Source organism: Gorilla gorilla, chromosome 17 (assembly GCF_029281585.2).
Source record: "Gorilla gorilla gorilla isolate KB3781 chromosome 17, NHGRI_mGorGor1-v2.1_pri, whole genome shotgun sequence".
Classification (NCBI taxonomy): domain Eukaryota; kingdom Metazoa; phylum Chordata; class Mammalia; order Primates; family Hominidae; genus Gorilla; species Gorilla gorilla.
Genome location: NC_073241.2, coordinates 99,588,207 through 99,601,084, shown reverse-complemented (window position 1 = coordinate 99,601,084; position 12,878 = coordinate 99,588,207). Strand labels below are relative to the sequence as shown.

General features: G+C 37.7%; 2 protein-coding genes across 2 annotated transcripts in view; one reads left to right on the top strand and one right to left on the bottom strand.

Annotated features, from left to right (window-relative positions):
* LOC129523560 (collagen alpha-1(I) chain-like) overlaps nucleotides 1-7,554 on the bottom strand; it is a 67,859-nt gene extending 60,305 nt beyond the window's left edge. The window contains exon 1 of the mRNA XM_019014267.3: nucleotides 7,366-7,554. Within this exon, the coding sequence (XP_018869812.3) occupies nucleotides 7,366-7,554 (189 nt within the window). The remainder of the gene's footprint in view (nucleotides 1-7,365) is intronic.
* Nucleotides 1-12,878, top strand: part of RTTN (rotatin) — a 287,438-nt gene that overhangs the window by 21,256 nt on the left and 253,304 nt on the right. The gene's annotated exons all lie outside the window — the stretch shown is intronic.

The window sequence follows — 12,878 nt, the reverse complement described above, 5'->3', positions numbered from 1 at the left end:
ATAAAAGTTTGAAAAATTTGCAGCCTGACAATGTAGTAGAAAAGAAAACCCCATTTTCTGGGGAGAAATTCAAGCTGATAGCAGCCACCTTGGAAACTCTGGCCCCAGACAAGTCTTTAAATGACTGAAGCCCAGCCCACATTTTGACTGCAACCTCAGAAGAGAATCCAAATCAGAACTACCCAGATAAGCCTCTTCTGAATTCATGACCCAAAGAAACTGTGGGATAATACGTATTTATTGTTTTTGACCACTGTGTTTTGGGGTGATTTGTTATGCAGTAGTAGACAATACATTTCATTTTATAGATAAAGAAAATAAGTCACAGAGAGGTTAAGTAACTTGCCCAGTATCATACAGCTAAAAGTGGCAAAACCAGGATTTGAATTCACATTGTCTGGTTTGGCTCCCCTCCTGAACCATCATACCCTATGCCTCTGCCGCTTAAAGAGAGTGAGGCATGATGTTCAGCATGAGGAACAAAGAGGATTTCTAAGTGGCCGATAGGTACATAAGTATGCTCATTTGCAGAATTTTATTTTATTATTTTGTTTTCCAGAATTTTACATAGAGTTTAGAGCAGTTTTAGGCTCATAGCAAAATTGGGCAGAATTTTATTATTTTGTTTTCCAGAATTTTACATAGAGTTTAGAGCAGTTTTAGGCTCATAGCAAAATTGGGCAGAATTTTATTATTTTGTTTTCCAGAATTTTACATAGAGTTTAGAGCAGTTTTAGGCTCATAGCAAAATTGGGCAGAATTTACATATTATTTTTAGTCATCAACCCTTTGTTTATATTTGAATTTACTCAGAAGCTGATAATTTTTTTATTTTTATTTTTTATTTATTTTGAGATGGAGTCTTGCTCTGTCACCCAGGCTGGAGTGCCATGGTGGGATCTCGGCTCATGCAACCTCCGCCTCCTGGGTTCAAGTGATTCTCCTGCCTCAGCCTCCCAAGTAACTGGGATTACAGTTGCTCGCCACCATGCCCAGCTAATTTTTGTATTTTTAGTAGAGACGGGGTTTCAGCTTCACAGTAAAGGGGATGTTTTCTCTTTGCCCCTACACTCTAATTTATCTCCTTGGTTTTCTCTTTACTTCTGACATCAAAATAATCATCTTTCCATGTCCATGGGAAGAAGTGACCCACCAATTACATGAGAAAGGGGGACTAAACCAGTTTTTATTGCTGTCTCATCCCTAAACTTTATGCCTCACAATCATGGCGGAAGGTGAAGGAAGAACAAGGCATGTCTGACATGGTGGCAGGCAAGAGAGCTTTAGGGAAGAGTTAACTTTGAGTTTTTCGTTAATAATTGTCACAACAATCAATGCTAAGTCAGCCACCTATGCACCTCCTTCTACTCTCTTCATTATCCCTACGTTGTCATTAGGAAAAAGTTTGCTTCAGATGAGACCCAGACACAGTCAATAGGCTGTGCACCAACTTAAGAAAAGTACTTGGCAAAAGACAAGTCTTCATTTCCTAAAGGAATAAGTAAATACCTATTGGAAAATTATATTTTATTGGCATATAGTATATAGTTCATCACAATAGCAAACTAACATCTATCAAAAATGGCCAATGAGCAATTTTGACCAGTACCTTCTGGAATAGTCTTCTATTCTATAGATTCTATAGAATCTGGATTCTCCTTTAAAAATATTGGTGCATCTGCATAAACTCAGGAAAAATCTGGCAACCCCAGGATTTAACTCGAAAAGATAAAACAACAAAGAGAGACCTAGGGAGCTATTTAGGAAACTATTAGGGAGCTATTTAGTGTGATTCAGATTTCCTTCTGTCATTAGCTATTTGCAGATTCAATTTTGTGTGAAAACAATTTTAGGGTTGGGCAGGGAGGATCTTGGAGGAAACAACTGTAGTCCAATTAGTTAGCTTTTCAGAGGACTACCTCACTGGATTTCAGACAGGTTATCTCTGTAAAGATACTATCTCTCAACTGAGTTGCTGATAAGTATTGAGTGGCACCCAGATAAATCCCTTGATTCCTGACAAATGGCTGGAATATAAAATATTTAGTCTTTATTGCTGGTTGGTGCAGAGCAATAGGTTTAACTTTCAGGCAGGCCAAGGATAGGCCAGCCAAGTTTGTAGATCTTGAGGAACCAGACAAGGATAGATCTGAATAGGAGATTCTCAGCTTGGCCCCAGGTTGTCCCAGGATGTTTCTGAGAGCAAGGCCAAGATACCTTCAAACATTTTACTTCTGCTCTGTCATACCAACGAGTAACACGAGTCTCAAATTTCAAAGCCATGCTTGAATATGCAAAAATGTTTACCCTCCAAATTTTAAAGCAGATGTAATATAAAACAGGAGACGTTTTCTGTGAGATGAAATAAATTCCCTTTATGTTTTCTAGAACTTAATGCTTCTTGGTTAGTATACACTTTGGTTACTGTTATGTTGAAAGAAGAGATGAGGGTTCATATAGTAAAATTAATAAATAGAAAGGTTTAAATTACAGCTAATCTTCAGAAATATTACTATTAAACATTTTAATGTTAATGCTACCTATTTAGTCTCAACAAAAAGAGTCAAACTCTGTAAAATATTTCAAGAGATTTATTCTGAGCCAAATGTGAGTGACCAGTGGCCTGTAACGCAGCCCTCAGGAGATCCTGAGAACATGCGCCCAAGGCAGTTGAGCTACAACTTGGTTTTATACATTTCAGGGAGACATAACACATCAATCAATATATGTAAGATGTACATTGGTTCAGTCCAGAAAGCTGGGACAATTGAAAGGTGTGGGATTTTCCAGGTCATAGGCAGATTCAAAGATTTTTCTGCTGGGTGCAATGGCTCATACCTGTAATCCCAGCACTTTGGGAGGCCAAGGCAGGCAGATCACTTGAGGCAAGGAGTTCAAGACCAGCCTGGCCAACATGGCAAAACCCCATCTCTACTAAAAATACAAAAATTAGCCAGGCGTGGTGGTACACATCTGTAATCCTAGCTACTTGGGGGGCTGAGGCAGGAGAATCATTTGCATGCAGGAGGCAGAGGTTGTAGTGAGCCAAGATAGCGCCACTGCACTCCATCCTGGGTGACACAGCAGGACTCCATCTCAAAAAAAAAAAAAAAAAAGATTTTTCTGATTGACAGTTGGTTGAGTTATTGTCTAAAGACATGGAATCAATAAAAAGGAATGTCTGGGTTACCATAAGGGTTTGTGGAGACCAAGGTTTCATCATGCATATGAAGCTTCCAGGTAACATGCTTCACAGAGACTAGATTATAAATGTTTCTTACCAGACTTAAAGAGTCTGTTCTATCAGTCTTAAGGTCTGTGTTGATGTAAATGCTGGTAAGCTGGGCCTGAATTCTAAGGAGAAAGGTTTATAATGAGGCGTGCTCAACTCCCCCCATCCTGTCATGGCCTGAACTAGTTTTTTCAGGTTAACTTTGGAATGCCCTTGGCTGAAAGGAGTGGTCCATTTGGATGGTTGAGAAGCTTAGAATTTTATTTTTGGTTTACATCAGAATGACACATTGTCTCAAAATATTTTGGCTGAATTTTTATTTTTATTTTTTTCAAATCAGGGAATAGAAGAATCCCAACATTATTTTCCTCCCAAATCTTATTTATATCTTTCAGTTTCTCCTTTTAAGTCAATCACCTGATTAAAAAAAAATCCATCTTGTAAATCAGGACTATTAAAGGAATGATGTATTTCCTAAGTAACTGCTCCAAGGGAAGAAAGAAAATTTTCAAATCATTTTATGTTAATTAATACTTTTAAGCCAAGAGCAGAGCTTTTATGTTAATTTTTAACTAACCAAAAATAAAAAAATTTTATGACTAGGCAAAATTTTGTTGACTTTCGGTTTGTCAAACCAGTGGAAATAGACACATTCAAATTGACATTCAGTTCTAATTAAATTAATTGGTACCAATAGCTCAGCTATGAGAAACATAGGTAGGTTGTAAAAATGCTTACATGAGTTCTTCTACTTTTAATTTTTAATTTTTTTTTTAAGATTGGCTCAGCGCGGTGGCTCACACCTAGAATCCCAGCAATTTGGGAGACACAGGTGAGAAGATGGCTTGAGCCCAGTAGTTCGAGACCAGCCTGGGCAACATGGCAAGACCTCATCTTTACAAATAATAAAAAAAAATTAGCCGGGCATGGTAGTGCACACATATGATCCCAGCTACTCAGAAGTCTAAGGTGGGAGGTTCGCTTGAGCCTGGACAGTTGAGGCTGCAGGAAGCTGCGATGGCACCCCTGCATTCCAGCCTGGATGACAGAGTGAGACCCCATCCCTCCAAAAAAGGCAAGGGAAGTTAACATTTGTCTAAGAGTAATTCACATTATCAGTGTCAGGATAAAGTTCCACACCTTAACATCTGGAAAGATGTGAAATAGTGGCTTTTTTAGAGAACAGGAATAAAAACTCTAACTCTATAAAATATCTTCCAACTTTTTATCAGAGCCAGGCTTGGTTCACAAGAGTCCTTGTCACCCTATGACAGTATTAGACATATCTTGTTACTGGAAATATAGTCAGAAGAAAACATCATTTAATGCCTAATTAACAAATAGAAAATCCCATCACCAAATTAGAGAAAAATAAAAGCAAACCAAAAACAATCCTTATCTCAAGGCCTATGATATTCAATAATTATGTTCCATTTCATGAATATTCACAAAAATTTCCAATAACAAGGGGTAGCATCTCTTCAGGAAGTTGGCATCATTTTACTTATGGTTAAATCACTGAGAGAATTTTTAGAAAAAAAACAACAACTCTAAAGCCCTACCCTGGGCTGTCATAGTTGCCCACAGGCCCAACACCACATGTAAGCTGCCAAGACTTGGGGCTTGCACCCTCTGAAGCCATGGCCTGAGCTACACTTTGGCCTCTTTTAGCCATGGCTGGAGCTGAAACAGCTGGGATGCAAGGCACTATGTCCCAAGGCTGTGCAGAGCAGGGGGACCCTGGGACTAGTGCAGGAAACCATTTTTCCCTCCTAGGCCTGAGGCCTGTGATGGGAGGTGCTGCTGTGAAGGTCTCTGACATATCCTAGAGACATTTTCCCCATTGTCTTGGTGATTTGCATTTGGCTCCTATTTACTTATGCAAATTTCTGCCGCTGGCTTGAATTTCTCCCCAGAAAATGGTTTTTCCTTTTCTACTGAATCGTCAGGCTGCAAATTTTCCAAACTTTTATGCACTCTCACCTCTTGAATGCTTTGCCGCTTAGAAATTTCTTCTAACAGATACCGCAAATAATCTCTCTCAAGTTCAAAGTTCCACATATCTCTGGGCAGGATCAAAATGCTGCTAATCTTTTTGCATAGCAAGAGTGACTTTTATTCCAGTTCCCAACAAGTTCCTCAGCCTGAGACCACCTCAGCCTGGACTTTATTGTCCATATCACTATCAGCATTTTGGTCAAAGCCATTCAACAAATCTCTAGAAAGTTCCAAATTTTCCCACATCTTCCTGTTTCCTGAGCCCTCCAAATCTCTAGGAAGTTCCACTTTCTCACGTTTTTCTATCTTCTGCTGAGCACTCCAAACTGTTCCACCCTCTGCCTGTCACCCAGTTCCAAGATTGCTTGCACATTTTTGGGTATCTTTACAGCAGCACCCCACTACCTAGTACCAATATACTGTATTAGTCTGTTCCCATGCTGCTGATAAAGACATACCTGAGACTGGGTAATTTATAAATGAAAGAGGTTTAATGGACTCACAGTTCCACATGGCTGAGAGGCTTCACAACGATGGCTAAAGGCAAATGAGGAGCAAAGTCATGTCCTACATGGTGGCAGGCAAGAGCACATGTGCAGGGGAGCTCCCCTTTATAAAACCATCAGATGTCAAGAGACTTATTCACTATCATGAGAATAGCATGAGAAAGACCTGCCCCATGATTCAATTACCGCCCACCGGCTCCCTCCCATGACACATGGGAATTATGGGAGCTACAATTCAAGATGAGATTTGGGTGGGGACACAGCCAAACCATATCGTGCCCCCACGTTGGACAGTCAGCTTCATGGTTCATTCAGGGTGACTGGAGGGGAGGAGAGATCTGCCCACCCTCTTTCCAGGTAACTCACTTGTTCCTGAATGGAAGTTGCAATAGCCTTAGGGATCATGGGTCCACTGTGGGTGGTGTCACCAGGCCCATGGGAAGAGGAGATGTTGCCTCAACTTAACATCCTTAGATAGGGCAGGGGACATGGGTTTGGTGGGTGGAGGACTGGAGAGTGGGAAAGGGAGCTGGGACCCTATAGCTGGTGAGTTGCAAGCCCATCAAGCAGTGGGGAGGGTGCACTCGTAGAGTCCGCACTTGCTCACAGGTATTATCCTGGTGCCTGAGAGAGCATGACATTAAACAGCAAAGAAAAAACAATGAAACTGGTGGAGCACAGACTCTTTGGAACAACACTACATTTTGAGTGATTTAGTATTTCCTAGAAATTTGATCCCTAAATAACATTTACAAAATTGCATTATTGACTAGTAAGGTTTTCAGCAGAAGCAGCAAATGTCACTTAAAAACCATGTGTGCTTATGAAAGGAGGTCATTTTACTTGAGATCGATTGTGTGTGCTGCTTACTCTGTTTCTCACTCCAATCCACCCTTCACTCATCTCCACTATACTCTGTGGTCTAGGAGGCTGCTGTCTATGGATGGCATTGCCTGGGGCTTCCTTGCCTGCTGGCTTCCATGTGGGTTTAGCATTGATGGTAAACAGTATGTGATGGAAGATCCAGAGCAGAAAGAATTTGGGGTGTTTGATTCCCTTTGCCCCCTCTTTGCTAGGTGCAGGTTGGACAGAGGCTGCCTTCCTCCACTTTAGGCTTTGTTGAGATCTCCCTCTGTCACCCTCCGTGGCTCACTGGAGCTGCTCTTTCCTCTTGCTGCCTGGAGCCTGTGGGTGGTAATGGCTTCCCACTGTTGCCAGTTCATGGGTGCTTTGTTATCCCTAGTTAGTGTCTTTATTTTGGCTCACCACTCTGTGGTCGGCTGCTTTCCCAAGCTTTCTTTGGTTAAACCCTTTGGGACTGCCTTCTGTTTCTGCCAGCACTCTGATTGACACAGCACCTTTTCTTCATACGGCACGCAAGTGGATGCGATGCAAGTCTCTAGCTTGGAGGCATTTAATAGGAGCTTACATCTTAGAACCATGCTGTCATCTCATTTCCTGGTTAATCCCTAAGCATACTCTGATGGCCTGGCAATATGCTACCTTGGCTAAGCTGGATGACAGTTTCCAAAATTCTCGTCCCTGTATGTTTCTAGTTAGTGTGGGTCACAGATATATTTGAAAAGGGGAAGTAGAGTAAATTTTAGGCTCGAGGATCTGTGGAGGCACCAGATATTGTGGCGACTCGTGCCCATTGGCGTTTGCCTGCTGGCTGCCCTCACTGGTGTGGGAAGTACCTGGGCCTGCAGCTGTTCTGTCAACCCCAGATCCTCCCATAGCTTCTCTGATGCTTGGGCCACATGTGTGTTCAGCTCCAAAATAAAAATGCCAGCTTCCCCTGCAGGACACCCACGTCATCGGCGTTGGCAGACACAAGACTCACCAGGCTCCAGTCTGTCTCTGTGGGCTCCAGCTTATGCCCATGTGTTCCAGTTTCCTTTATTCTTTTCCACTTTCCATCTGTTTTCCCTTCCTGCTGTGGCCCTGCAGACTGAAGGTCAAACACCAGACAGAAAGACTACAGTCCTACAGCGACTGCCCAACCCTTTCCCATGGTGGTATTAGGTCAATTCTTGTAACACACAATATTTGTATAATAAATAATATGTAGAGTGGGTCTGTGTCTCCCATCAAACTCTGACATACTTACTTATACCATCATTCTTTTATCTTCACATATGTACATTAGATGTTTTAATACTTTCTGCCATTGGTTTTTCTTCTTTATTAATGCCATTTCAACTATAATTTCAGAGCCTCATTACCTTCTAAAATATCTTAGAAATAACACTCTGAAATTGTATTCCTTTGAGAACATAATTAACTAATTAACATCAATCTGGATGCCTGCTTTGAGGCCATTAGCATCCCACAGAGGCTATGATTTGTAAATTAAACTAAAATCAAATTGGCTTTTCTGTTATTTCTCAAACTATTGTATAATAATTATTACGTTTCTGTGAAAATATTTAAAAATTGTTCAACTTATAATTTTAAATGACCTGTACATTTCACTGATCCATGAATTCCATTCTTTCCTTTTTTTTTCTTAACTACCCTTTCTCTTTCTTCTTTTTTCTTTCTAGTTAAATGAATGTCTAAATTGGTCAGAAAACTTCTTCTGTTATCTATTCTTCTGATAAACTACTTCTAGTAAGCAACTTCCTTTCTTTCCATTGTTTATCAGTGGAAAGTAAAAACCTTCTTTCATTGGGCCAATAAAAATCCCCTCCACCTGAGCCCATTTTTTTATTGTAACATTTATTGCAAATAGACATTTTTTCCATGTTCTCTTAATATAAATTTTTCCATAATTTGAAATCCATTATTATGTCATTTATTTTGCATGTGTGTGTGTGTGTGTGTGTGTGTGTGTGTCTGTGTATGTGAAAGGATACTAATTAATCTAAATGTTTTTTATATTCCAGAAATGGCTACATTCCTATTTTCTTTCTTATTTGGAATTTACTTGTCAAAGCTAAGACTCTAATTCATAGAGTATATGCATTATCTGATATCTATTTCTGATAGAAAATGTGACATAATGTTAGATGTTAACATTCAGAACAAATTATGTCAGGATTTTCCTTTCCAGGAATGTCTTTGCTTTTATGATCACTTAATACTGTGAATTATACACAAATATGTTTATATTAAAAAGGGGGGAAGTTTATTTTTGTAAAAGTAAGTAAAACAAACATGACCAGCATATCTAAGAATCAAATACCTTTTGTTTATCTAAAAATAGATGAGAAAAAAATTAGAAGCTTAATTTATCAATTTATGAAATTAATTTAGAACCAAATAATTATGAGATAATTATGAGAAAAAAGTTATGAGAAAAAAATGTATAGAGAGCAATTACATTTCAAAACCCTTTCGAATTCACCAGCCTGAAAAATATTTTTAATGTAACCATTATAATCTGACTTTCTTTACTATGTGAACGCCCTCATATAAGATAAATAAGAACATTCATATTAATAAGAACATGCATTACCTTATTTAATTAAATGCCATTCACAGTGGAACTCATCAATCCGAGGAAGATAATGGACTTGGATTGTTAGGGCATTACAAAAGCTAAGCCGAGATTTTCTTCTAATTTTACAAATCATTTTCTAAATCAAATACACATATTAGCACAGGTTCATTTTAAAAGAGGTTTATTTTAAAAGTAATTGGCATGGAACCTGGACAGTGCTCTATTGTACTAATTTTATAGTCCTAGGTAACTCACTACAAATAGATAAAAAGCAGGATCAGTAATTTCCTGAGCCAGAGCTCAGTTTGTAATTAACATAGAGTTTATTTAGATGGAGTGAAGGAAGGGAGGAGAAATAAATAAATTCATAGGAAGGTCAGCTGAAATTAATGTTAAACTCTCCATAATAAAATATATTTTGTGTAGTTTATTACTAACCAATTGGTTTCATTTGTATAATATATATCCCATAATTCCCTAAAATATAGGTTAGCATGATAAACAATAATACTAGAATATTGTCTCGATTTAAAAATATATAGTGATTATCTAGATTTTTAAAAATCACTGAAAAGAAGCAGATGATTTATATTCTGTTTTCAATGTGAAGAGAAGGAAATCATTTGCCTTATGGGTTTTATTTCTTGATTAATGTAACAATTACACTATTGGACATTTTAGAAAAAAGATTGATATTTCAACATAAGAAGAAAATTACCAAGTAATATTTAGATTCAGAATCCCTTGTGGAATTCCATGAAATAAATCAAAGGTAAAGTGCTCGTTTCCTTTTCCAGGAAACAAAGTAATTAAATTATCCTCTTTTAAATAGGGTTGATGCTATTAGTTCTTGAATTGATGTAAGTTGATTTCAATGTTTTCTACTTTGTAACATTGAAATTATGCTTCCACATATTGTGATAACATTAAGCATATTATTTTTCTTGGATTAGATGCCTGACATTCTACTATGAAAGGATTATATATTATACATATGATATATTATACTACTAAGTGATTTACATAGTCACATTATGTCTCAAGATTCTTAAGCTTGGGTGTTAGCTCTTTAACTGTCTTAACATCCTAAAATAAACAGAACAAACACTTAGATGCATCAGAGTGAGTACATATATATGTCTCTAAAATTTTAATCACATAACTTCTTCTGTTGGTTTTCAGAAGTACTAACTCACCAGAGAAATCTGAGAATTGTGCTACAGACTGATTTTCCTATATCAATTCAAAGACAAAGATAGTGTTGTCGTAGGTCTAGTAAAATGTATTGCCAAAAACACTTCTTTAGAGTTCTAAGTTTATACAAAATTAGTCATCACACTTTTTCTCACTCATATTTTAGTTTTATGAAATAATGCTACATAGACTCAACTGCACGAATTTCTCCCTAACTGCAATGCTAGAATTTTAACACAGATCGATCCATTTTCAGGATCGCCTGCCGTAAAATTACTGATTGATCCCTTTGGTTGAACTCTGTTAACTGATTTCTCCTTTCTCTGTTTAGGTAGATTTATAGACCTAGCAAACATCACATAAAGTCAGTAATGTTGAAATGTTATTTAATGAGGCTTCATAGCTAGTGTTACAAACTAATGATGTAAAAATTTTAAAAGCAGGTTTGGGGAATAAAACTGACTTCAACATTTTATCCTTTAAAAAACTGTAAATCCTTTACAATAATGGGAATTTGTTCAAAATATGTTAAAAAATTAAACTTAAGACAGTGCATCAAAAACTTAAAGGAAAGGTCTTCTTTTAGAATCAAGTAGGCATACTGCCATTTATTATGTTTTCATAATTCTGTAACATTCATCCATGGTCAAAGCACAGTCAAAATTTAAAAAATTTTAAATAAGCAAGCATTAGAAATTCATATTTTATTTTAATTTTAAGGTAATTCTTTCTAAAAATATTTCATTTTCACTTCTTGAAAACAGTTGCTTTTGTTGCATTGATGAATGAGTTGGTTGATACTCAGCAGTTTGTAAGCTCCTTGAAAGTGAAGCCAGGATCACAGGGCTGTGCAGGCTGTGCGATGGCTTCACCAAAACCATGTGACGCCACAGTAGTCTTATTTCTTTTTTAGACAGTGTGACTAAAGGGGTAATTAAGGGGCAAAATGTAGACTCAGGGTATTTGAACTTCAGCAAAGCATGTGACAACGTCTCTCATATGATATCTTTGAGGATTAAAGGAAGAAATGTTAGCTGGAGGCAAGAACAGTGTGATAGATTGAGCCCTCGGTGAATGATCATAATCAGGACATGTGAAAATGACCATAATCAGCACATGTCAAAATGACCATAATCAAGGGCAAGCTCTGTCCTTGGCCCTTTGCTGATCAAATTTATTAATGGCTTAGATGAAAATATGAAGCTCCATAGATTTATAGCCAGCATAGAAAACTGAGTAACAGAAAGATCTGCACAATTGGGTTGAATCTACTATGATGAGATTTAACACAGTAAGTAAGTTCATGATATTTGGTCCTAAAAAAAAATGAACAAGTGAGATTGGAGGAAATGTAGCTCAGCAATTGTAGTGAAAATACAAGTCAACAGCAAGATGTGACTCTTAGCAAAGCTACGCTGCCCTTGAGCTGCAAGAAAAGAAGGGTAATGTCCAGAGTGAGAAAGGCAGCTTTCTCAATCTGTTCCATCAAATCCCATCTGAAAAGTTATATTGTCTATGTGCTATCGGAGGTTATTCAAACGAAAGTGATCAGGACAGTGAAATAATTTTAAAGCATGTGATCTGAGGAACAGTTAAAGAAATTGGGAGTCAAGAAGACTGAGGGAATCCAAAATCATGGCTTTAAAACATTTCAAGGACAGCCCCAAAAGAAGAAGGACTAGACTTGTGCCTAGTACAAAGGGTAATACTGAGACCATCCCCCATACGGAAGTGGAAAGTCTCTTTCTGCAGACCAATGTCAGCTCATAAATGTAGAAGGATTGATGGAATTAGAAAGTCACCATTTTGCAACTGCCGTTGCAGTAATTGACTCAGACAGGGATAATCAATGGATGCTAAAACCAATAAGAGAAAGGGTGGTGAGAAATAGGATATTCATAAGGTGTCAAAGTATTAACCCACAGATGATGTTCTTCTACAGCTTGTTTTAATACCACAATTTACTTCTATATAAATATATTAGGGAACAATTTGAACATAATGCAGATTTTGCACTTGCTTATACCTGATTTAATCCAGAAGAGTCATCCTGTCACCCGCTTCTACATGCAAACTTCAGGTCTCTTCAGGGGAAAGTGCCCTATTTATATAGTTTACATGTATTTATTTACCATTTAACATGTGTAAAACTGTGCTGTCATTTTTATTGGGCTCCTGCTTTTTTAAAAAAATGTGTAATTGATGAAGTTTTTGTGTTGTGTCTTTAACCTGATTTTCCCCATAAACCCTGTGGTTTTTGTTTTGCAATTTTTCATACCTGATGATTTTTAGTACCACATCTGCTAAATTATAGTGGACTCACTGTATTTGCTAATCACAAAGTTTACAAGCACCCACAATAGAGTGATCTTGCTGTATCTGCCTTACATGAAATAATCAATAATCTAACATTACGTGCCTCTTGACGGGATGCAATATGATGTACACACATAACCTATAAAACGGCCAGAAATGTCTTAGTTGGATATAATCAAGACTTTAT